Raw genomic sequence first — 25,950 nt, 5'->3', positions numbered from 1 at the left:
CTTTTTTTTTTTGTTGATAAAAATATAATTTAAATATTTAATATATTAGTGACCAAAATAATTTCAGAAGGGATCATGAAAATATACATATCTATATTGATGTAAGTATGTGTTTATTTTTAAGTATCAAGATAGTGGAAGATGTACATCTTTACACGAGTGTAAATCTGATACCTAACTACACTGGTGTAAGAATGTTCATCTCCCACTGTCTTGAATATAAGTATGTATATCTATATTAATGAATTAAAATTCAAATAAAAAATAGAGGAAGATGTTATTTTAATGTTTTAGAAGGGAGTATCATTGCTAAATGGGTAAATTACACGCTTACTCACTGAACTTTACTCTCTCTCCTATTTCACTCACTATATTTTCAATTTTTTCAATTTACTTACTGAACTTTAGACATTGAATTTTTTTGATCATTCAACCGTTAACTTTCTAACAGCGTTTTGACGTGGATTACTTAAATATTTTTTAATCATTAAAAAACAAATAAAAATAAACTAACTAAAAAATTTATTTTCTTTCTTTCTCCTTCCTCCTCCTCCCATTTTCTCTCTAATTTTCTCCTCAATTTGTACAAACTCAGATTTTAGTCACTATGTCGACTGTCGTTCTAACCACCACCGACCACCTTTGTCGGAGGTCAATGACTCTCAAAATCCCCATCTAAAAAACACCCCAAATGACTCAAACCCTATGTAACATCCCAAAAGTCAGGTTGGTGACCAAAATGAAAGTTTTTAAAACTTGGTGATCAATTTCAGAAAAGATTAAAAGTTTAGGGACTTAATTAGAAACTTTTGGTGTTAGAGTTAATAGCAAAGTTTGAAAGTAGAAAGGGTATAATGGTCATTTGATATGAAAGATTTTTATTTTTCCCTTTATAAGGGATTTAACCACGTGGAAATGAGAGAAAAAGAGAAAAGAGAAGTCTGTAAACTTTGATTCTTCTTCCTCCTCTCCACCGTGAGCTCATTTTCAAAGGTGAGAATGCTTTCAGTTGGTTAATTCTTGTAAGTTTTGAGTTGGTTTTATTCTTGGGATGTTAAGAAAGCTTAAGGGAAACTTAAGGTGGCTTAACAATAAAAGAATTTCGAATTATGAGTGATTGAAGAAAAATGGTTTTTAAGTGAATTGTTGAAATAGAGCTTGTTAAGGAATTCAGAAGTCATATTTGACTTGTCATCAGTTAGAATAAGAGATTATAGAGGTTAATTGAGAAGAATTACAAAGTTGAATAATTTGCAAGATTTTTAGTTTCAAGGGTTATAACGGGATATTGAATAATTTAATGAGTTAAAGTGATATAAGATGTTTAAGTAGGTATATTTGAATTTAATGAATCAAAAGAAGTTAGCATAGTGGAATTTAGATAAGTTATAGAGAATTTTTTGGGTTTAAAAAGATGAATTCTGGGCATGGGGTACCAGTACTGTTCATCCAGTACCGATACTTCAATGAAAAAAAGGGTCAAAAATCGATAGAGGGTATCGATACTCTATGAATCAGTATTGGTACCATAAGCTACAATTTTACAAGTTATTCAAGGGGTATCAATACCTAAGGGGTAGTATCGATACTATGGGTACCAATACCATTTGGCCAGTATCGGTACCATTTTGGAAATAAGAATCACAGAATCGATAGTGGGTATCGATACCCAGGCTTGGTATCGATACCATAACTAGGGAAGTATCAGTACCATACATAGGGTACCGATACTACTCAAAGTGGAAATTTGTATAAAGCCTTTCTTTTAGTTTGGATTATTAAGGATAGAATTATGATATTTAGAATGCTGATGTGAGTATCCAGTGTATAATTGTGTAGATATCAATCGGAAGCGAGTATATGATAGGTCAACGAGATAAGATCGAGCATGAAGAGATAAAATATCGGAATTGACTAGTGAGGCCAGGTGAGTGTATATTAATAGATGTATGATGTTTAATAGAAATAAGACTTGCGATAAGTCTATTTCCTATATTAGAATGTATAAATTCATGAACATGAGTATGTGTTTGATATGAGTATATGTGTTGTATGTTATGTTGTATGATTTGTGTGAATACATGTTATTGTGATGAATCTATGTGATATGATATATACTACAATATGGATATAAGGAATCGTACAAACATATGATATGTAATTATATATACTACATGATATAGGTGAACATAAGAGAACAAATTATAAGTATATGATATGATATAAGTAATTTCATGAGAATAGAATATAAGTTAGGAGATATTGATATAAATGAGTATATGCATATGTCAGATAAGTCATATAGAAAGTCTCTATGTTAAATAGAATTATGATCTAAAACTTGTTAGGTTCTTATGTGATATAAAGTATAGTGCAAAGATACAGGAAATCATATGAGAATGTTATAAGAATTAAGTAATAATAATAAGTTATGAGAATATATGTCTATGTAACAAGATATGTGAAAATGAACTAAGGGAATCTAAGAAATTAGTATATAAGAATATGATATATAAAATATGTAATAAGAATTTTAGGTGTTGTATGATAAATATGAACATATAAGAACAAGAGATAAGATATGTGATTTGTGATAGGAGTTATATGATATGAAATAAGACATATGTGGTTACATAAGACATGATATAAGATATGTGAGAAAAAAGGTACATGTGATAATTTAAGTGAACATAAGATATTATATGCCTATGTGAATATAATTATATGTGATATGCAACATATGACAATGAACTATGAGAACATACAAGAATGTTATATGATCTATGTGATAAGAAGTTATGAGACTACATGTGCATATGTGATAAACGTAAATTATAATGCTCATGTTATATGAAATGAGAGTTATAGGTATAATTGACATGCCAAGAGTCAAGGGTTACATAGGTCATTCGGGACACAGTACATAGGTCCTTTGGGACATAGTACACAGATCCTTCGGGACATAGTATATAAGTCATTCGGGACAAAGTTCACATGCCACTCAGTGAATTTTTATACGAGTTGTGGTGACAATATATTTGCACAACCTGAATGCACTCGCATACCTTAAGTTCTCACATGTTGACATGAGTTATTAAAGAGATAAAATAAATAAACTTTGTATGATGTTATGTATTTCCTTGTGAAATGATATATGTATTATATGATATATACGTTGTTATGATAGGAAAAGTATTATGTGAATCATATGAAGTTGCGTGTATTGTGTGAATGAGTCATATGATATTTAATAATGTTAAGTACAAAAATATATGACTAAGAATTATGAATGAATATAATAAAGATAAAAGAATGAGGTTAATGATGTTACAGACAAGATATGTAGATGTATATAATTGACTCTGTGTTGATGAGATATTATTTTGTGTGATATTATTGATATGAAATTTTCATGCATTGTTAAATTAGTTGGGGTTTCGTTATAAGTTTTTATTTTTGTCTCACTAAGTTATAGACTTAGCGTGTGAATGTTTCACATGTAGGTTCCGAGAAGATTATGGAGCAAAGAGAAGCAAGACATGTTAGCTTCTTCTTTTTGAAGATCATATTAGAAAAGAGTTTTGAAATGTATGTATATTGTTTTGTTGAAAGTAGTTGGCATGTAATTAATGTTTGAGTTTATATATGCTCTGATATGTTTTGTAAAACTAATTGATTTTAATTATTGTAGAATATTTGTTTTCTTGAAATATAAATTTAAATTTTAGCTAATTTGTAAAGAAAAACGTTTTGAAAAGTCAATGTGATACCTTGGACTCGGATTAGGGTCGGATACGGGTTGGGGTGTTATACCCTAAATCCCAAATTATAAACCCCTGCCCCTCCCTCACCATGGTAGCACCTTCATGGAAACATCTTTAGTTTTTTCTTGGTTCCGAAGGTGGCTCATTCATAAATACATACGAAAATAATTTTTATGTTCATATCCTAAATCAATCGACATAAGCTTGAAAACTCCTTATGAATCTTGATTTCAATAGCAATTTTGGTGATTTTTAACCAACCCCAACACCATTACCTTTTGTTTTCATCATATATTATTTGATTTTGTTGTCCTGCAAATCAAATCTGAGGTTTTTCTTTATCTTGCATGTCTTCTTTAGATTTAGAATTTGGGCCTTTGAAAGAGGGGATAAAGATGCCATTGGTAATTTGATGTTTGGATTTGGATTTGGGGTTGAAGGTTTAAAATTAGGGGTTGATAATAGAATTTAATAATTTTTTTTTACTTTTTAAAATTATAAATATGACGGGGCTAATTTTATTATTAAAATAAGCCATAACTCTGTTAATGAGAAAACAATTGAGTGACAAAAAAGTTTAATATCTAAAGTTCAGTGAGAAAAACTGAAAAATTGAAAGTACGGTGAGAAAAATAGGAGATAGAGTAAAGTTCAGTAAGTAAGCGTGTAATTTACCCTTAATAAATAAACGAGCTAATGAATGAACTTGTTCATGAACATAAACAAATCAAACATTTGTATGTGTTCGTTCATATTTATTTATTTAACTTAAAAAACAATGGTTCGTGAACAATTCATCAAGCATTTTACTAATTTACACCCATATTTTAATAACACTATACATTAATTTATCAAATATTATTGTTATACATTAATATATATAATTTTATTTAGATATTTTAATTTTTTTAAAATTATGACACCGTAATTTAAATTTCTGAGTTCGCAGCTGAGTTATTGATTACGGTAATGTTTATGTTTGTGCCAGATTACAAACATTTTGGAATTTTATGTGGGATTAATGGGTTGGGTCAAGTCTGTATTAATAATCAAACTTGAATCTTGGGCCCTAAGTCCAGGCCCAAAAGATTGTTCCAGAACACCGTTGAACTGACACGTGGCACGACGAGGAATTCGTCAGTGTCAAATTGTTACACTTTCCCTTCCACCGATCTTTCCCTTCTCGCTAATCATCCATTTGTACAAACAGTGGCTCTCCCCTCCACGTCAAATTCCATAAATAACCTCGCAGTTTTTGCATCTTTTCAATTCCACCCTCCGTTCCACCTCAGTATCAACACTCCCTCTACTGATAACTGATGAAATCATTCATTAGTGTAATTACTGCACCATTTTCACGGTTCAACTCGTTCATAATAAACGCAAATTGAGTGATCATCTGGGGTTTCTTCTCTCTGTAATGAATCTGCCATCTTTTGAATGGCTCGATTCTGTTACTGTTTCTCCCTTTTCCTCTTTGCTTTTACCATAAACCCTTGCTTCGCCGCTGATGAAATCGATGAATTCTCGATCATCGACTCGGACTTCCTCTCCACTCACGGCGATTACTCTCCGCCGTCGCCACCTCCGCCTCCCCTGCCACCACTTCCGCCTTCTCTCTCGTGTGGAGATTTAAACGGAGTTGGTACACTGGACACTCTATGTGAGCTTCATTCCAGCGTGGGTTTTCGTCGCGACGTGTATATAGCAGGGAACGGCAGCTTGCGCGTGTTTCCTGAAGTCATTTTGAGTTGTCCTTTTAAGGGTTGCTCAATTACCATCGATATGAGCCGTGGGGAATTCAGTTTGGGCCGGGATTCCCGCCTATCTGCGGGGACATTGTATATTACGGCTAGGAATGCGAGTTTCTCTAAGGGTTCAGTTGTAAATGTCAGTGGCCTAGCCGGTCAACCCCCGGCTCAGACCAGCGGAACCCCTTCGGGGATTCAAGGTGCCGGCGGGGGCCACGGCGGGAGAGGCGCTAGTTGCGTGACGGATAACATGAAACTGCCTGATGATGTTTGGGGAGGTGATGCTTACTCTTGGTCATCATTGGATAAACCGTGGAGTTATGGGAGTAAAGGAGGGACGACTAGCAAAGACAAGGATTATGGCGGGGAAGGTGGTGGGAGGATAAGGTTGGAGATGGAAGAGACAATTGAAGTTGGCGGGAGTATGTTGGCAAATGGAGGTGATGGCGGTGTAAAAGGCGGCGGAGGCTCCGGTGGAAGCATTTATATCAAGGCTCACAGAATGTAATTTAATTTGTTTCCCCCTCTGCTTATCAGTTATATTGTTCTGTGTACGTTGTGAGTGATTTATGATGCTTTTATTCAGTCAACGTTGGTTCATTTATTGCAACTATGACATTGTATTTATTTTCATCGCCAAGGATGTTGTGGTTATAAATTGGGTGGTCAAGATGCATCTCCTGGGGATAACAGTGAGGAGGAAAGTAAAATAAAATGAGCAAAACTCGAAGTGAATATGAAAGTTTAAAGAAAGAAGATGCATAAGCTTATGGGGGCATTTTTAGAACTGAGAGATCGAGTGAATCTATAAGATATTTAGGACTTTAAGAATTTGGGTACAAGGTACTGTAATGATTTAAGTTAGGTTTGAATACCAATACTGGGATTATCCGACCTGCTTTTCCAGGACTTTTCGTTCTTATCTCACACTGCAAACATAGATAAAATTTATGTGGACCAACATGTTGAAAAATCTTTTACTCTTTTCACATTCCTGTGGTTTTGAAGCAATTGTATGCTCTTTGTTTTGAGATTGATGGCAGAGTAAGTTACTTCAAATGTCACTCAGTTTGACTTCCTTTACTGTTTTTTACTATTGAAATATGTTATCTGTGCTTAAGTTGGTGGGAGAATCAGAACTTCATCTATTGCTGTATGATCAACACGTAGAATGGAATTTCTGACAAAGTTAAAAGGTCATGTCCTAATTCAATCTATTATTAAATTAGAGTTAAACTCTTTGTGGCTGTGATTCCTCCTTTATCTTATTATTGACTTTTTAAGAGGAAAAGATGGGTTGTATGTTCCTCCATTTCCTCATGTTTAATACCTGCAGGATTCTACTTTGTGGTCTATTGATAGTGCATGTATAAAATTCTTTGCCACATATTTTTCATAAATAAATAGATTATCAGTTTCCTAATGACAACTTTCTTATCTGAAGACAGGACTGGAAGTGGCTGGTTAAGTGCCACTGGGGGGAATGGATTTGCTGGAGGTGGTGGTGGAAGAATTTCAATTGATGTTTTTAGTAGGCATGATGATACAGATTTCTTAATTCATGGTATGCGTTTGGTTTCTGCTTGAATATCTTTTCTACATGATCATTGTTTGAAATACCATAGCAGTTGCTTCGGTTTACTCCTAGTATTCATTTTCACAAAATTTTAAGTTTAAATTCTAAATGTTGAAGAGAGGCTAAAGTTGCTTGGTGTCAAAGCTCCCTCCCCTCCGTAACATTTACTCTGACTATAATACGTAGTCTAAACTCTAACATCTACTCTCCTCTCCGTAACATCTGACAATAATAATGTGTCAAAGCTACCTCCTCTCCGTAACATTTACTCTGACTATAATATGTAGTCTAAACTCTAACATCTTGTTATCTTCACTTTGGCATCTTTTTTTGCAGGAGGAAAAAGTTTTGGCTGTCCTGATAATGCAGGTGCTGCCGGTACATATTATGATGCTGTGCCTCAGAGTCTAATTGTCAGCAACCACAACATGTCCACAAATACCGACACACTCCTAATGGAGTTCCCTAAGCAACCACTTTGGACAAATGTGTACCTCCGAGATCATGCAAAGGCTTCTGTTCCTTTGCTTTGGAGCCGTGTTCAGGTCATCGAAGAACTAAATCTTTTGTCCTATTTGAATATACTTTACGTTTATTGCTATTTTTAACTCATACATGATATTAGTTTCTTGATAACTATGTTTCTTTGGCTTATATCCCTTGGTATCATTCATTTTTGCAGTTATTCTCTATTTGGAGTGATAGCATCTAATTTACAATTTGGTTGGTCTGTTTAATTCATCTCTAAAGGGCTGAATTAGAATTAAATTTAGATAAATTAGATGATTTATCCAAAAAGGATTGAATTAGCAAGGTATCTTGAGGCATATTTTTTTAAAACTAAGTGATCAAAACGTTGTAGGAATCAGAATAAGTCACCTGACCCAGATGTACCATGTTGGGAAACCAGTTGAAAAATTAATTATTATGGGTTTGAAACTTAGATCCTCTAAAGATAATTGGAACACTTGTCAAACATTGGAGCAGATGCTAAACCTGTATTTAGTGCTAGATCCCAAGTTATTATAACAAAAGTTGAGAGTTACACATTTAGACACCAGAGTCTTCTGTATTTCATAATTTTGTCTTTGTAATTTGTAATATAGGTTAGGGGGCAAATTCGCTTATCATGCGGTGCAGTGCTAAGCTTTGGTCTTGCACATTTTGCTTCTTCTGAGTTTGAATTGATGGCAGAAGAACTTTTAATGAGTGATTCAGTTGTCAAGGCAAGTAATTATTACTTCTCTGCTCAAATTGAACATTTCTTAAGGATATAATACTGGGCTCTGCTTTATCTATTAGCCATGCAAAATAGTCATAATATATCTTGTAGTTGTCCTTTATGTTCTTATAATTTTGATGATGGTCTTCACTGTTTATTCTTTCAATTTAAAATAATAGATATATGGGGCTCTTCGTATGTCTGTCAAAATGCACTTGATGTGGAATTCAAAAATGCTTATAGATGGTGGTGCTGATGCCATTGTGGCAACTTCCTTGCTTGAGGCCAGCAATTTGGTAGTTCTAAGGGTAATTAGCCTATCATATTTTTACATTTAACGAAAAACCACAATTATATTTCTTCCATGTAAGATATGGTGTTTTATGGTTTCAGGAGTCTTCTGTGATACATTCTAATGCAAATTTAGGAGTTCATGGACAAGGATTTTTGAATTTGTCAGGACCAGGAGATATGATTGAGGCACAGCGCCTGATCCTCTCATTATTTTACAGTATCAAAGTAAGCTGAATGCTTCCTTTGTTTTGATATATATGCGTAACTCTTTAAAGCCAGGCTTTCCCGGTTCAGATTTGAAAGGGCGTGGCTAGTCATTTTGGTTACATAATACATAGAGGTAGATGGATAGTGCATAAAACGGCATGTCCTACAAAATTGATAGCTGCTGGACCCAAGTTTGGGTATAATTTGCTTAAATTGTTTACTGGTGGGAAATTAGCCACTGCTAAATTTTGAGGTGTTTTACCCCCTTTGAATTGAATGAACTGAGTATTAAAAATATGTTAATTGACGTGCCATTTAATTTTGACATTGGCATGCAATCTCTCCAGTGGCATTACTTATTCATGTGCTAACTCTTCCTTCCAATTATGAAGGTTGGACCTGGATCTATTCTGCGAGGTCCCCTGGAAAATGCCAGTGACAATGATATGTAAGTTATTAATCTAAAAGAATTGATTCTTCTGTCATTTTCTTGTTAGGTATTTAGTTTTGGTAATTGGCAGGACACCACGGCTCTACTGTGAATTTCAAGATTGCCCTATTGAATTGCTTCACCCACCTGAGGACTGCAATGTGAATTCTTCCTTATCCTTCACCTTCAGGTCTTCAGTTAGCCAGATTGAAATCAGTCATATCTTTGTCAGAATTCAGATCATATTAGATTCTCCTGTGAAGGTTTTGTATATTCAGTTAATGAATTGTTGGATTGGAATGACATTGCAGATATGTCGTGTTGAAGATATTAATATTGAGGGTATCATAACAGGATCTGTTGTTCATTTTCACTGGGTTAGAACTGTCGTCGTCCATTCTTCTGGAGAAATTACCACATCTGCTTTGGGTATAGCTTATACCGAATTTCCCTTATGAACTTTCAATGCTGATGGTTGGTTACTTTTAATGAGGGATATTGTTAGACTGTTATAGGATTCGATTATTTGCCACTCATTTGGAATTGGACTGCTCCAGGTTGCACTGGTGGGGTGGGTAGGGGAACAGTACTACAAAATGGTCTTGCTGGAGGCGGAGGGCATGGTGGCAAAGGTGGGGAGGCATATTATGATGGCAGTTTTATTGAAGGTGGTGTTTCATATGGAGATGCAGATTTGCCTTGTGAACTTGGTAGTGGTAGTGGAAATACTAGTCTTGCTGGTGCAACTGGTGGTGGTGGAATAATAGGTTAGCATCTGAATCTGTTGAGCTTCTACTCTTGCTATTAGTTACTTTTTGTTGTTCTTTGGATGGGACAGAGCATGGCAAAAGGCTTTGTTCTTATTTTGTATTTTAGACGAAATACATAATTTCACTTATGGTTTAGCCGTAGGGTTTGGTTCCCGAGGCTTGAGGTTCTAATTGCTCCCGCTGCCGTATGTATCTTCTGTTCTGAGGCTATAGCATATTATGTTGCTGCTTGGTAGACTTTTCTAAATTTATTTAATAATCTTTCAGAAAGAACAATACCAACATATTTAACACCAATAAACATTTTTAGGGAAAAAATGCATCACTTCTAATATCAACTTAACTTTTAACTATTAATATGGCAAATATATTGTATTTTTTTAAAATTTATATTCTGCGTAAATAGCTACCCTTCTCATTTTGACTCACTAAAGTGACCAAATGAAAAAATGACCAACTTTGATTCATTTTGAGAAATTATATTTGAATAAACCTTAATGTAATTCTTTTTCCTTTAATTATACCATAGACTCTGAAATGTTCCTTTAAATTGCTATGATTAGTACCCTTAATCAAGTCAGTTCTTTGCTCTGTGTAAATCGTATTCTGAGTGGTCTATATTTCAAAGGATAAGTTGAATTTCAGATATCCTATTCTTTTCAAGTAATTTTACAGAAAATGGACGAGTCTCTTCCCCCCCCCCCTCCTCATAACAAGTCACTGCAAGTTATTTTTGTAATATTTTTGTAAGGTTTTTTTGCGCATCATTGAACTTTGGAGATTGTTTTGTTATCTGTCAGATTGAACTTTGGGTTGTTGGTGATCTTCCTCCTTTTAATACTTAGTTCATTTTCTGCCTAAACAGTAATGGGATCACTGGAGCACTCACTCTCAAGTTTGTTTGTATATGGTTCCCTTAGAGCTGATGGAGAAAGCTTCGGAGAAGTTATCAGGAAGCAAGGTTATAATGCCATTTCAAACATAGGTCCTGGTGGTGGATCAGGTGGAACCATCCTTTTATTTGTTCATTCAATCATGCTTGCTGATTCTTCTGTTATATCAACTGCTGGAGGACATGGCAGCCCAAGTGGTGCTGGTGGTGGGGGTGGTGGGCGGGTTCACTTTCACTGGTCCGATATCCCAACTGGGGATTTGTACCAACCCATAGCGACTGTGAAAGGAAGCATTAACACCAGGTTTGTATCAAAGGCATATTACTTGCTTCTTACATTTTGCATCTGATGAATGATTAAGTTGCCAGCTCCCCTACTCAACACCTCCGACCCTGGAGGTCTTCTCGTCACTTAACCCGCATAATAAATTGTATTCTGCTGTTGAAACGAATTTGGTAATAGAGTGAGGAAAATTCAAATGCATAATCTAATATATGTTGAAAACAACTTATTTTATACTTATACACTTTGAGAATCCATATGCTAACAGATAATCATTCCCAATTTTTGCATCTGTAATTTTGACCTGCAAATCAAAAAGGTTCCTCAGTCGTTGCTCTATTCTCTACTTAACTAAGCACTGGGAAAAGATGGATAGTTTACTAACTCATATTGTCCATTAGATGGCCCAGAAAATTCATGTCTTTAAAAGTGTGTGGACTTGTGGGCTCATGTTATGAAGTATATCATGTAATGACGGGAAGAAACAAGGAAGTATCAAGGGGCAGTTACTGTTGCTGGGAGCTTTTTTTGTGATCCTATCTCAATGTATACTAGGCATCTAGGCTCTTCTAAACTTTTGATAATTAAGGGACCTCTTAGTTTTTATGTTGTTGTAACAAAAGGACCTCTTCATGGGCTGTTATGTTCATAGAACTGATAAGAAAGCATTTCTTTCTCGTCAATGGCAAAATTCTCCATTTGAAGAGCTGTAATAACTGCAAAGGCTTTCAGTACCTTGCCTGTTGATTGATGATTAACTCTGTTAGATTATGGATTTTTGGTGAAATTATTCAAATAATTAGTCCTGTTTGCAGGGGAGGCTTTGGGAGAGGTCAGGGTCACACTGGAGAAAATGGAACTATCACCGGAAAGGTCTGTCCTAAAGGGCTTTATGGCATCTTTTGTGAGGTAGAGTTGCAAATTCATGACATTATTTGGAGTTTGGATTTGTTTTGTTTCTTTCAAAGTTTACCTTCATTTTGGAATTTAAAAAGCTGTTTGCTTGAGAGAACTTTTAGTTGACAATTAATTCTCTGGTTTACCATATTACAATTTTCTTCATGAAATGTATATTTCCGGTTTTTGGAAAATGGACTTGTTTAGAGCAATGCAACTATTATATATTTCATCTGGACACCTGGATAGTGCTAAATTTCTTCTAACATTTGTATCTTTTAATGATCAATGTTAGAAATGGTTATTTGTTGCAATTTTCATCTGGTTTTCTTCACAATTTTATATTTTCTACTGCAGGAATGCCCTCTTGGGACTTTTAAGAATGTCAGTGGATCTGATAGAGTCCTTTGTCATAAATGCCCAGCTAATGAGCTTCCAAGTCGGGGGATATATGTTAATGTTCGAGGTACTCTTAGGATTTAACTGTCACTGCTTCTATATGTGGAAGAATGGGCATCTCTAGCTGTATGCATTACTGATTCTTTCAGCATATTACTTTCTGAAAATTTAATAGTGCTTTTGCTGGGTTGTGATTTTTCTTCTCATTGCTGACAATAATGCATATCATTTGAGGCTTGCAAATTTTTAGGCTCCTTTTCTCTTCTTAGATATTAATTTTTGTTTCAACATTGTCTTTCTCTACAGGTGGTGTTACTGATCGCCCCTGCCCATACAAGTGCATTTCTGATAGATATCATATGCCTCACTGTTACACAGCACTTGAAGAGTTGGTGTATACTTTTGGTGGGCCATGGTTTTTTGGTCTTATTCTTTTAGGTCTCCTCATCCTTTTAGCACTAGTTCTTAGTGTTGCAAGGATGAAATATGTTGGTGCAGATGAATTGCCACCTCTCATGCCTGCTCATCGTGGCTCTCAAATAGATCATTCATTCCCTTTCCTGGAGTCATTGAATGAGGTTCCCCCCTAGTTTGTTTCCTGTACACTTGATGTTTTGTCTGTCGTACTGATCCAAATACTCTGTACTTCCTAAATAGTATTCTTAAGGATCTAATTGTTTTATCTATCAGGTTTTGGAGACAAATAGAACTGAGGAATCCCAGAGTCATGTGCACAGAATGTATTTTATGGGACCAAATACATTTACTGAACCTTGGCATCTTCCTCTTGTTCCACCAGAGCAATTAATTGAAATTGTGTAAGTTCTTATATTTGACTCGATGTGATTTGTTGATCAATTTTCACTAAAAATGGTAGTCCTTAATTACAGAGGTCTTGTTCAAAGTACTAGAGTAGGAAATTAATTTATGTAAAGAGTTTTCTAATGTCATTTGCATGACAGATATGAGGATGCCTTCAAGAGATTTGTGGATGAGGTTAACGATTTAGCTGCATATCAGTGGTGGGAAGGATCAATCTACACCATTCTTTCTATTGTTGCATATCCACTTGCATGGTCCTGGCTACAGCAATGCCGAAAAAGGAAATTGCAACAGCTTCGTGAATTTGTTCGATCTGAATATGACCATTCTTGCCTTCGTTCTTGCCGCTCACGTGCATTGTATGAAGGGCTTAAGGTACCTTCTTCCAATAAATTCTTAAATTATTCTATTATTTTGCGTATGGATTTTTTTGGCTTGTTATATGTTGGAGTAACCTTTCTTTGGAGTTTAGCAATGCTTTTGCTGTTGTATGTATATGGATGTGTTAAGTGGATGAAGCTCATGGAAATGAAAAAGGAATTTCAGTTGATTGAGATTTGATCTTTCCTGTTGGAATCACTTTCTTTCTTTTTGCTTAAGCTTAAGAGTTTCTGTGCTCTTCTGTTTCATGCCAAAAGAACTGGAGAACATAACGCTGATCCCCCTGCTGTTACTCTGCAGGTTGCTGCAACTGCTGATCTAATGCTTGCTTATGTGGACTTTTTCCTTGGCGGAGATGAAAAGAGAGGTGACCTTCCTCCTAGTCTTCATCAAAGATTTCCAATGTCTTTGGTTTTTGGAGGAGATGGAAGTTACATGGCTCCTTTTTCTCTTCAAAGCGATAACATTCTTACTAGCTTAATGAGTCAGGTTTGTTATTAAATGATTGTTTTGTGAAAAGTTTGTTCATAGCTTCTTTTAGTGACTGAGTTTGTTAAGGCCAATTTATTGCTTCTTTCTGTTTTGTAGTGTGTTCCACCAACCATATGGTATCGATTAGTGGCTGGTCTAAATTCTCATTTGCGCCTTGTTCGCTATGGTCACTTGAAACTTACTTTTGGTCATGTTATTAGCTGGCTTGAAACACATGCAAACCCTACTTTAACTACATATGGTGTACGTGTTGATCTTGCATGGTTTCAGCCAACATCATCTGGTTATTGTCAGTTCGGGCTTATGGTATCTGCCTCCTGCAATGAGAGTGTTCGGTGCTGGATTGAAGGTCAAGGTAGATGCTTTCCAACTATGGAGCATTCAAGGTATCAATTGTTTGGTAATATTTTTTTTTTTTTGCAGTTCACCTATGAAGTTTTTGTTTACTTACATTGTTTTTTTCTTCCTAATGGGGGGTGATTTGCAGTTGGCGTGGTCCTAGTAGGGAGACACGGTTGGTTGCCCTGGAACCAGTGGACATTTAAGGATACCTGGAGGGATATTGCATACAAAAAACTTACTAACACTTAAAATGAGGAGGGCAATCTGTTTTCCTTTCACTTTTATAGTTTACAATACCAAGCCCGTTGGCCATCAGGTTGCTCATTTTCTTCATTGTAGACTATTAGATTAGCTGTCTTTTCTTTCAAACACATTTGGTTGAAGTTCCGGTGAAAACTAACTCTCTTCTTCCTAATTATTGGCAGGATCTTGTCGGTTTGCTGATCTCTATATTACTTCTGGGAGATTTTAGCTTAGTTTTGCTTACTTTGCTACAGATGTACTCTATATCACTATTAGACTTCATTTTAGTTTTGTTCATCCTTCCTTTCGCAATATTCTTTCCATTCCCAGCTGGTATCAGTGCCTTGTTCAGTCATGGACCAAGACGATCAGCTAGCCTCGCACGTGTATATGCTTTATGGAATATCACATCTTTGATCAATGTTGTAAGTTGTCGTGAGGTTACTTTATGCTATTTCCTAATGTTAGCATCAGATTATTGATAACGAGTGCCATTAAGAACGGTTTGCTGTTTTTGCCATTAATATAAGATTCGTAATGAGTGTCATTAAGAACATTTAGCAACTGGTTTGATTTTTGTTTTCGCATCATTGTGCAAGTGGAAGTGATGTCTCTGATCAAATTGTTTCTACGGGGAAATGTCAGGGAAGTCTATTGCATAACTAGTATTGCTTGTGCTTTTGCTCACTGCTACAATCGATTTGTGATAAAATTAAATGTAGTTTATTTGCTCAAACTATATATTACACATGCAAGAATTAAGTAAAATCTACAGAGCTGCTTTCTAAGTCCGGTGTGTCCCGGTAAAGAGATTTCAAGCATTTTGTCAACCTGATTATTTGTGTTAACTGTGACAGATTGTCGCCTTTGTGTGTGGATTTCTACATTACTGGAGCCACTCGAGCAGAAAACATGTGAACATGCAGTCATGGAATTTCAGCATGTAAGTATGGACTTGGTTGATTTATTAGTATTTTAACTGGTGCGTGTGTACTTATTATATGATATCGATGGGGGTGGGGTGTGCAGGGACGAAAGTGAATGGTGGATGCTTCCTTCTGGATTAGTTGTTTGTAAAATAGTACAAGCAAGACTCATTGATTGCCATGTGGCCAACCAAGAAATTCAAGATCACTCTCTATATAGCACTGATCCTGATGTGTTCTGGCAATCTTGAACTGAACCCTGTTCCCCCCCGGGGGAATAGTTACAGGGTAAGTAAAACTAGGGTTTAGTGAACCTACCCCCCATAGCTTTGTTGTCAGTGTAATTTGGTGTGATGGATTTGATTAGTAGCATAGAATTGAAGTATTGAGTGGCACTTCAGTTTTGTAAATGATGCATGCATCTTCTCTCTGTATATACTCAGAGAGAGAAGGAGAAAGAGGAGAGTAAACAACAGAAAGAAACGAAGAAGGAAATGAACCATTGTTTGATGCCCAAGTTAGGGCTATTGTTTTCGGGTTTTTTTTAATAATTTATTTTATGGAATGGAAGCTTGTTTCATCAGAAGGAAGGGTAAATTGATCACAATTACTGGAATAAAGTTCCTAGTCAGACTCTGCTAAATTTCTTTATTAGCTGGAGAATGGGTAAATTGCAATATTTTTAAATTTGACAATTCCAATTTTTGTGTCTGATGATCACGATATGGGTCTCTTGTCACCTGCATTTTAATTTAAAATTCGAAGGCTTTTATTTGATAATGTTTCATCTACGTTAAATTTACCTCCAATTCCTAAGTTGATCTATTTTTATATGAACATATTTTATTTTACTTTACAATATAAAAAATAATTAGAAACATATAAAGAGAATAATTGTAATAAACATTTAAATATACATGAAAGTATTATAATAATTAGATTTTTTATTTGGATTCGACCTCAGTTCTCTTCTTTGTAAAACGTGCCTCTAATTTTAAGAAGTAATTTATAAAATCAAACCAAAACTTATTAAGCTTAAATATTTTAATTACGGTAAAAAGGTAATTTTTGTACTTTTGGAAAAAAATTATTGTGACATTTATATTATTTTTTCTTTCAATGTGACTCTTCAATTTAGAGAATAAAGCCAATTAGTGTTTTTTCGTTGTTGAGCTGACGTGGAAGCTTACGGTGCTAATGTGTAGTCCACGGTGCTATCATGACAGTTCAGGGTGACAGATGACATAGTAGATAGGTTAAATTGGTAACTCAAACATGCAAATTGATCGTCATATCAGCACCGTGAACTAACAAATTAATACTGTAACGGTCAATGATGAAAAATGTTGATCAAAGATTACATTGGATTTGTTTTCTAAGTTGGAGGGTCACATTAAGAGAAACAAATAATATGAAGGTTATATTAGTTTTGTTTCAAAAGGATAGTGACCTATAATGCCTTTTTGCCTTTAATCATTCATAGGAAAAGAGTGGTCCCATCCAGTATCCAGTGTCCCCACTCCAGGAAAGGCAAGCCAACTCACTTGCTTACCCCGCTTTACTTTCTTTCTTATTTTGTGCGTTATATTTTCATAATTTAAACTCAAAATGAAGTCACCACTCCCTCACCTACTACAAAAATTCTCTCTTTTTTTTTTTCCTTGAAAAACAAACGACAATGGGGAGACATAACATGGAAGTTCCTCTTTTAGATTCGGTGCCAAATCAGAAGAACAATAACAGAAACAACCATGGGAGTACAGCTCTCTGGTTCTTTCTTGTCTGTGCAACCTTTTCAAGTCTGTTCTTTTCTTTTTCTTGACTCTGCTTGTCTTGGTTTGTATCTTGCTTTTAAATGTTTCCCACCAGACACTGGTTTTGCCTGTATGTTTTCTTTTTCTGGTTTCATCCATTTCATCAAATCCAACGACTTTCTGTTATTTCTCTGCAATGGAAATGTTTATAAATAATACCCCAAAAGTTTTATTTTTGATCTTTTTAAATACAGGCATGTCATGTCTTGTGTTTGTCAATGGAGAGTTGAATTGGTTTCTGGTAATATACATTTCCATTTCTTAAATTGACTGCAAAGATTTTTGTTATAACCAAATTTGTTTTATTACAACCTTTTGAACCTGGTCGGTTTTGTGACCTGATATCATATGATTATTGTCTTTAGCACATACGAGAACTTCCATGTTTGCTGTGTTTGATGCTGGGATTTGGTGTATGTTTCAGTCGCAGGCCTAATAATATTTGAAGACGACTTTAGTTATAATGGAGGAAGCAAAAACAATGAAAGGGTTGGAGTTCGTGGCCCCGACAGCGTTGAGTCGGAGCACGGCGTTGTTGCTGCTGATGACGGTCGATGTTCCGAAGCCGGTGTGCTTATGCTCAAGAAAGGTGGACATGCGGTGGATGCTGCGGTGGCAACGGCGTTGTGCATCGGAGTTGTCAACCCAATGTCTAGTGGGATTGGAGGTGGAGCTTTCATGGTTGTTAGGTCTTCATTGACTTCACAAGTCCAAGCCTTTGATTCGAGAGAAACCGCCCCCTTAGCTGCTTCGCAGGTTCAGAATTCTCTGTTTCACCTGCATTTCTTCTAAGACAAGTTATCTATCATTGGTCGAATCTTTGGTTGCAAGAAATTATCGCTTCACACATGCTTATGTATCTGTATGGTAGATTCTCTGTCTGAACTCCTAAATCGAACTAGTCGAGCCACGAAAACCGTAATGATTGTAGTTTTTGTCTTGAAATTGTCTGCTAACATTTTAGTAATTGTTAACCTGCAGAACATGTATGCGAATGATACGAGAGCCAAGTACCATGGTGCATTGTCGATGGGAGTTCCTGGTGAGATCGCTGGCCTTCATGAAGCTTGGTCGAGATATGGTCGACTAGATTGGAAGACACTATTTGAGCCTGCAATAAAACTAGCTAAAGACGGATTTTCCGTCGGACCATATCTCGGATTAAACCTTGCTTCGTATGCGCAGAGGATCATGAATGATCCTGGCTTAAGGCAAATGTTTGCACCGGAGGGGAAGTTGTTACGAGCAGGTGAAAAGTGCCAGAGAGTAGAGCTAGCCCACAGCCTTGAGGAACTGGCAGAACAAGGACCGGGGGCCTTATATAATGGAACCGTCGGAGAAAAATTGGTCGAAGATGTGAGGCAGGGTGGTGGGATTTTGACAAAGGAGGATTTAAGGAATTACAAGGTTGAAATTACAGATGCAATTTTTGCAAATGTGATGAATTACACTATATATGGAATGCCACCGCCTTCGACCGGAACGCTTGGACTGGCTCTGGTGCGTAAATTTATGATATATTCATATTCCGTTCCTTAGATCATAGTAGCATTGGGACTTTAAGGCTTCTAAACATGTTGACATGAAACAGGTTATGAACATCTTGGACAGCTATGGAAGTGCCAATGCTGCAAAGGGCGATCTCCGAATGCATCGCCTGATTGAAGCTTCGAAACACATGTTTGCCGAAAGAATGAACTTGGGTGACCCTGATTTTGTTAACGTAACCAAATATGTATCCGAAATGCTTTCTGTTTCTTATGCAAAGCAAATCCAGGAGAAGATAGTTGACAACACAACTTTCCCTGCAAGCTATTATATGTACAGGTATGTATGGTATACAAGCAAACCCTTTTGATTCGCTTCGATGAAGTTTCTGAGCTTTGTAATCCTTTTTGTTACCAGATGGAGTCAACTTAGAGACCACGGAACTAGCCATTTCTGCGTTGTGGACGCAGATCGCAATGCCGTGTCGATGACCACCACTGTAAATTTCCCTTTCGGAGCTGGAGTGCTATCGCCTTCCACTGGGATTCTCATTAACAATGGGATGGGTGATTTCTCAGCACCAACAGAGATCTCCCCAGACATGCTCCCTCCTGCTCCGGCAAATTTCATTAGACCAAACAAGAGACCTCTATCTTCCATGGCACCACTTATTATTACCAAGGTTTCAAAGCTTCCTTGTACGATCGTGCAGCTGAAAAATCTACATGTCTTATCGGTTTAACTTACCCGAACACCTCTTTCGGCAGGATAATCAGCTGGCAGGAGTCATTGGTGGCAGTGGTGGAATGAAAATAATACCAGCGGTAGCCCAGGTTTTTCTAAATCATTTCGACTCGGGGATGCAACCCTTAGCTGCAGTTCAACATCCAAGGATCTACCACAAGGTACGATTCGATTGAATACATAGATATAATAGTTGTATTTGAAAGGGCATTCAACGAGCTTCATATCGGTTTTCCGCAGCTAATACCAAATGTAGTTTCCTATGAAAACTTGACTTGCATCAATGGTGATCACATCGAGCTTGCAGAGGAGACAAAGGTGTTCCTCGGAGACAAGGGGCATCAGCTGCAGCCCATGTCAGGTGGAGCTGTTGTTCAGTTCGTTGTACAAACACTCCAAGAACCGATAGACACGGGTCGTAAATTCGGAGAAGATCCGAACATATTTCGTGGAAAATTAACCGCTGTTAGTGACCCTAGAAAAGATGGCAAGTCTGCTGCCCTTTGAATAACTTGCTAAGCATCAGTTCTAGAAGCACTATGCAACTGAAGAAAAATTAAATGACCATGCCCTTGCATGTTGCAGACAATGACTTGGTTCTCATTTCATTCTTAATGTTTAGATGTATACTAAACAACACCCGTTAATTTAAATAAAATATTCAGGCAGGTATGTCCAAGACCACAACATAAGTTGATAAAAATTCAAGTTGGAAACCCAAAAATCAACATGCTGAATAGTACACGACAAAATCATTTCAGGACTTATGGAATAACACTAGGCAGCCGGCTAATTTGCTTATTACAAACTCTGGTGAAAACGAGCATTGGTAAACTATCAAGTGCAACTGGGGCTACAGTTTCCATTATCCAACAATGGAGTTGCGGGTTCTTCATCGAGCTTGTCTTCGATGATATCTTTGGGGTGCAAAAAGCTTGGTTGATTCGTTGAAGAAAGAAGCCTTGCCCACATCCTATCTGTAATCACAACCTGGTTCTGTTTCTCGGTAATCCGCTGCACACAAGTTATCATCCCAAATTTCTCATGTTATCAGTTTAGCCATGAAGGTAAACAAGATTACTTATAAATAAACAACTCGAAAATTTCAACTTTCGGTTTGACACTTCTTGAAATGGGGAAACAGAGACAAGAATTGCAACAGAATACGATGCAAATAAGGTCTTTGAATGAGACTACATATACTCAGACAGCAGCAGGAAGAAAATTACTGTCGACAGTGATGAATTCATCTACCACCCGGGAAAGGAAAAATAAACATCAAGCCATGGGTTCGTTTATGATATATATAATTCTATCCCCGCCCTTGTGTGTGCATACATGTATCAAGGCAAATTCTCTGGGAGGAGCATAGGTCTATAAACCTGAAGAACTGAATGCAAGGGTTACAAGGAATACTAGAACCTGAACATTGGGAAAAAAGACAAAATTAACTGACCACCATGAGAAGTGATGCATGCAGATAACCAGAAAGGTTCAATGTTGCAAAAGGGGCACTAAAATGACATAATCTTTGACTACTATGGCATTAAAAGCATGCGATAAAAAACATTGGTTTTCTAGACTAAATTTACAAATTAAAGCTTTTTATTTCATTTCAAACTCACGTAGAAAGGAATGTATGTCTGCCTGCCGTTGACAAGACCACTTGTGTATCCGGTGTACCCAGCCATTGCTCCATGAACAGCACTTTGAGCAAGAAGCGTGCAGTAAACATTGTCAGATGCATTGCTTGGAATAGCACGAATCATATAAGTAGGATCTGCAAGAAGATGAAGACAAGTTCAGTAACTTCTGCCATTAATTAGCAACTTCAACTGAAAAAGATCTATGGTTTCTTTTCCTCTTGAAAAATGAAATCTTCAAAAAAGATCTTATAAATTTTTATTTGACTGACCTATATATTTGAGATTTATGGTCATCTTCCTTTCTTTTGAAAAGTGGTCCTGGAAATGACAGGCAAAAGCCAATGAATGTCACATAAAAAAACTTCCATATTATACATCATTACATGCCTGTGAATTGTTCCAAAGGCGAATCTATATGACATACCTTGATCCTCTGTGATACCCATAACGCGACATCCTGGAGAAGCTTGTTTCCTGAAGCATCTTTCTGTGTATTTGATTCAGCAAGCAGCTCCTGTCCTGCACCCTCCGCTATCACGAGAACCATATGCCCATTTTCTTTAAGCCGGCTCTCAATGTATTCAAAAAGTCCACCAGGTCCTTCAAGATAAAAGGGTGACTCTGGTATCAAGCAACAATCCACGTCTCTGCTTGCAAGAGTAGCATACATTGCAATAAAACCTGAACATAAGTTGGGGTTAGATTGCATTAAGGAAAAAAGAGAGGAAAAACCTAACATGGTTATAGTAAACAAAGTATGATACAAGGGAAAGTAAACTCATCTGCAGAAAAAAAACATAAGTAAAAGAAAAAAAGCAACTTAAACCAGTATAATTAAACGCTTCCACTTGATAGTTTTAACTCTTATACTTTTTCAAATTCAGGATGACCACTTTAAAGGGACACCAAACAAAAAACTTACCACTGTAGCGACCCATCAATTTCACAAGACCAATGCCGTTCTCAAAACTTTCAGCTTCAACGTGAGCAGCATTAATGGCGCGCTGAGCCTCCTCAACAGCAGTGTCAAAGCCAAAGGACTTGTCAATAACCTATCATGTGTGAAAAGGAAACAAAATTAAAAGACCATGTGGTAACCAAATAAAATACTTTGCAGTTTCTAACATGCTTCTGGTTCACCAACATTCTATACAAGCCAAAAGGATTACCGGGACATCATTGTCAATGGTTTTAGGTATTCCAACAACTGAAACTTTGAGACCTCGCTTTCTAACTTCCTGTAAAGTATGGAATAAACTTTCTTTAATACATATGCACTCGTATGGCAAATCAAGGTTTGTAAATCGTATCACATAATAACCTCAAATATAGCAGATGCACCTCTCTGAGTTCCATCTCCACCAATAATGTAAACCTAAGTTATAACAGACACTCATATGTCAGTTAGATTGGTATGTCTTGATCATAATAACTAATCATAGTTCAATTTATTGGAAACAGTCGCAAAAATCATAGTAGTTCTATCAGACCTGATTAATTCCTCGATCCTGAATGCTGTCAACAATCTTTGCAGTATCATGCCCACCTCGTGATGTTCCAAGGATTGTTCCACCACGTTTGTGGATATCATTGACAACCTTGGGATCTAAATGCACAGTATTTTTAGCATAAAACCCCCTATATCCTCCCTGCAAATGCACAAAACTCATTAATTGTTAATGCACAAATTCATTCAATCATGGAAGACATTTATTTTGAAACATCTTCTAATCAAGTGTAAACATACCAGCATGAGACTGGTAGGTTGACACATTTAATGAAGAAGTCCATATAGTAAGCATTCATTACATCATTTAGATGGGTTGCTATCATTAGCAACGTAAAGCCAGAAACCACCTTAATTTTTGATAGGATTTTTTTTTTGATAGGACAGAAACCACCTTAATGGTTCAAGAACAACTTTTCTAACTTATTTATCATTTGTGAGGGAAATGAAAAGGTGCAACTCCATAAGGAACAAACTCAAGGCCGATCACTTACATCTATCCCCAGAACTTTCTTGACACCATACATGTGGTACAAGCCACACACGATCTCTCTAATCACGGTGTTGAGTCCAGGGCAAAGGCCACCACACGTTACAATACAGGCATGGACATCATCAGGGTGAAAATATACCTAGGAAACCACCAAAACCCAACAGATTAGAGTAAAAACACAATTTAGGGTCCCATCATTCCACATTTCTTCACAAGGTACATAATGCTAAACGCATACCTTTTGACGTGGTCCAGCTCGTCGGAAATGCACTCCTCTGGGACTATCCTTGTGAACAACAATCTATAAATACAATAAAAAACATCTTAAAACTATGTTAAAGTACATACCCAATTAGTGTATACTCTTAACTTTTTTTAGTTTCTTCCTATATATATATACATACATGTGAGATGCAAGTACTCAAGGAAAATAAAGAAATGTAGGGCTAACCTTTTGAGGAACGGTGTCATCTACATGGACAAAATATTGCCTGGTGAAACAGGGAAATTGATCCAATTAATACAAATTTAATAGTAAAAGGAAAAGTGTTGAGGAATGGGGCTTACTTAACAACCGAGTACGCTGGATTGTCTTGCAACGGATTGGTATAAACCTTCCATATGGCAAATGTGAAAGGGAATCAGATTTAAAATTTTCAGAAATTATTGTTTAACTAATTTATTAAGATGAATATAAAGATACTGTAATCTGTAATCGAAAACTGTGTATGCCGGATTGTCTTGCAACGGATTGGTATCAATTTACCATAAGGAGAGATGAATATAAAGATGGAATCTAAAACTGTAATCTGTTTCAAAAAAAAAAAGGAGTGATATTGGGAAATCGAGCTTTTGAAAAGATGGTTTCCTTTTACTTTTGCAATCCAATTTATTAGCAACAAATAAATCATATACGTACAGGCAGATCAGGGATGTAATCTGACAAGTGAGGAACATCTTCCAGAACATAACCACCGGGACCGGTGATGATCTTAGTCTTAGCAGTCTCAGGCGAAGCGGAGGAAGCCATCGTCGGAGAAGTCAAACAATCGATCTTCAAACAACCGGAACTACCGCTAGTACTCGAACGACAACGCTAGTATAACGATAACCGAGATTAACCAAACTGAACTTTCTCCAATTAAAGATACCCGAACTGGATGGCAGCGAAAAGCGCGATTTAAACTTAATCTGATTGCTATTGTTGTGATTTCAAAGGAGAAGGCAAAGATGACGTGGAAGAACGGGAGAGACGGGAATTCATTCAACGGGACATGGGAACGAGTTATTGGGAACGAAAGAAAAACCCATTTTTATAGGAGAAGTAAATGTTTGACTAGGAAAAGGAAAAACTGGACGAGGTTTTGCTTCGTCAAAGATGACCTTTATATAGCAGAAGAAGGGAAATTCATTGCAAGAAGAAGAAAAAAACCCCGGGTTTCGCCCCTCTCCTTGATTTAACGGGTGGTTTTTGACGCCGAGAAAAAGAGAGAAGGGATGTTAATCGTACGGTTTCGGCTTCCTTTTCCTTTTCGGATTCCTATCCCAAGTTGGAAGCTCACTGTACACAGCAATGAAAATGAAGGTTGGACTTTGTTTTTTTTTTTAAGTATAAAAAAAACGTTTTTTTCAGTTTTTTGGGTCAATTCAATACCGGGTGTGATTACGCACATTGGATGAAGATTCTTCTGTAGCTAAAGCTATTATTTTACAGAATCCAATCCAATACAAATCATTGCACACCACATGTTTGTCAAAATTACGTCCATTGGAAATTCGGCATCTCTTTTAAATCTTAGTTTACTTTTTGACAACGAACACGCTATATTTGTTAACCAGCTAGGTATGATAATGGCTGAATTGTGAATGTTTCATTGAAAACCTCAAGTTGTGTGGTCAGATTTGCAAGACCCTGGGGTTCCTGGCTTTCATTTTCCCCCCTTTCCGCACCATGACCGGCACCTGTCTAGTTCCGTCGGCTGTTAACGACTATTCTCTGTTTACCATTCAATTTTCCAGAATCCTTTTTCCCTTCCCGTAAAAGTAAAATAGAAGATTCGGACGACGAAAATAAGTAAAAAATTATAATTTAATATTTTCAAAATAAGTAAAAGATTATAATTAGAAAATATAATAAAACAATTACTTTGGTTAGAATTGATTAATCACGTGATACAATATTAATTTTATATACGATGTTATATTTTTAAGTGACATGTCATGTTATATAAAGAAAAGAAATAGTAGCAGTCGTGCAGACGCGGGCTTCACGGGAGGGCGTGAGATGAGTTTCTTTCAGGACTGGGATCCATCTAGAATTTAGCGGGAAGTTATATGGTACTATAGTCTTAATATATGCTTAATAAAAGACGTAATCAATTTTATTATTATTTAATATTATTATTTTTATCTAAACCATTAATATTTTTTAATATTTCCAGTAAAGTGTCCAATAATAACAAAATTAGTAGAAAAAAATAATGTTTTAGGTAGCGATTTACCGGATATGTTAACAAAACTGGCCAAGCACCCAATAATAACAAAACCGGTAGAACTAATAATGTTTC

General features: G+C 36.3%; 2 protein-coding genes and 1 pseudogene across 2 annotated transcripts; 2 read left to right on the top strand and 1 right to left on the bottom strand.

The window, feature by feature from the left end:
- The first annotated feature begins 4,990 nt into the window (after nucleotides 1-4,990).
- On the top strand, nucleotides 4,991-16,227 carry LOC120124281. The gene is made up of 22 exons (XM_039142981.1): nucleotides 4,991-6,019; nucleotides 6,964-7,079; nucleotides 7,428-7,636; nucleotides 8,198-8,317; nucleotides 8,493-8,621; nucleotides 8,707-8,832; nucleotides 9,207-9,262; nucleotides 9,336-9,426; nucleotides 9,547-9,673; nucleotides 9,802-10,011; nucleotides 10,880-11,210; nucleotides 12,005-12,098; nucleotides 12,444-12,552; nucleotides 12,792-13,063; nucleotides 13,176-13,303; nucleotides 13,448-13,682; nucleotides 13,989-14,177; nucleotides 14,277-14,566; nucleotides 14,685-14,838; nucleotides 14,948-15,190; nucleotides 15,623-15,708; nucleotides 15,795-16,227. Exons 1-22 carry the CDS (start codon nucleotides 5,205-5,207, stop codon nucleotides 15,940-15,942), a joined length of 4,278 nt encoding a protein of 1,425 aa, XP_038998912.1. The 5' UTR covers nucleotides 4,991-5,204; the 3' UTR covers nucleotides 15,943-16,227.
- A 1,142-nt stretch (nucleotides 16,228-17,369) lies between these two features.
- LOC120124228 (glutathione hydrolase 3-like) lies at nucleotides 17,370-20,259 on the top strand. Its single transcript, XM_039142938.1, has 7 exons — nucleotides 17,370-17,490; nucleotides 17,930-18,261; nucleotides 18,487-19,005; nucleotides 19,097-19,332; nucleotides 19,411-19,675; nucleotides 19,761-19,898; nucleotides 19,978-20,259. The coding sequence occupies exons 1-7, from the start codon at nucleotides 17,370-17,372 to the stop codon at nucleotides 20,242-20,244; spliced, it is 1,878 nt and encodes a 625-aa protein (XP_038998869.1). The 3' UTR covers nucleotides 20,245-20,259.
- Nucleotides 20,260-20,373: 114 nt separating this feature from the next.
- On the bottom strand, nucleotides 20,374-24,923 carry LOC120124278 (annotated as a pseudogene).
- Nucleotides 24,924-25,950: the final 1,027 nt, after the last annotated feature.

The sequence above is a fragment of the Hibiscus syriacus genome, unplaced genomic scaffold (assembly GCF_006381635.1).
Source record: "Hibiscus syriacus cultivar Baekdansim isolate YM2019G1 unplaced genomic scaffold, ASM638163v2 tig00110415_pilon, whole genome shotgun sequence".
Classification (NCBI taxonomy): Eukaryota; Viridiplantae; Streptophyta; class Magnoliopsida; order Malvales; family Malvaceae; genus Hibiscus; species Hibiscus syriacus.
This window is presented reverse-complemented; position numbering and strand designations above follow the sequence as displayed.

Bases quoted from the DNA above. Each gene is read 5' to 3' on its own strand.
- LOC120124281 (XM_039142981.1), top strand. From the start codon at position 5,205: ATGGCTCGATTCTGTTACTGTTTCTCCCTTTTCCTCTTTGCTTTTACC. The intron at 14,839-14,947 runs GTTGCTCATTTT...AATTATTGGCAG, and splicing joins CCAAGCCCGTTGGCCATCAG to GATCTTGTCGGTTTGCTGAT. The intron at 15,191-15,622 runs GTAAGTTGTCGT...TAACTGTGACAG, and splicing joins TCACATCTTTGATCAATGTT to ATTGTCGCCTTTGTGTGTGG.
- LOC120124228 (XM_039142938.1), top strand. From the start codon at position 17,370: ATGGGGAGACATAACATGGAAGTTCCTCTTTTAGATTCGGTGCCAAAT. The intron at 19,333-19,410 runs GTATGTATGGTA...TTTTGTTACCAG, and splicing joins GCAAGCTATTATATGTACAG to ATGGAGTCAACTTAGAGACC. The intron at 19,676-19,760 runs GTTTCAAAGCTT...CTCTTTCGGCAG, and splicing joins CACCACTTATTATTACCAAG to GATAATCAGCTGGCAGGAGT.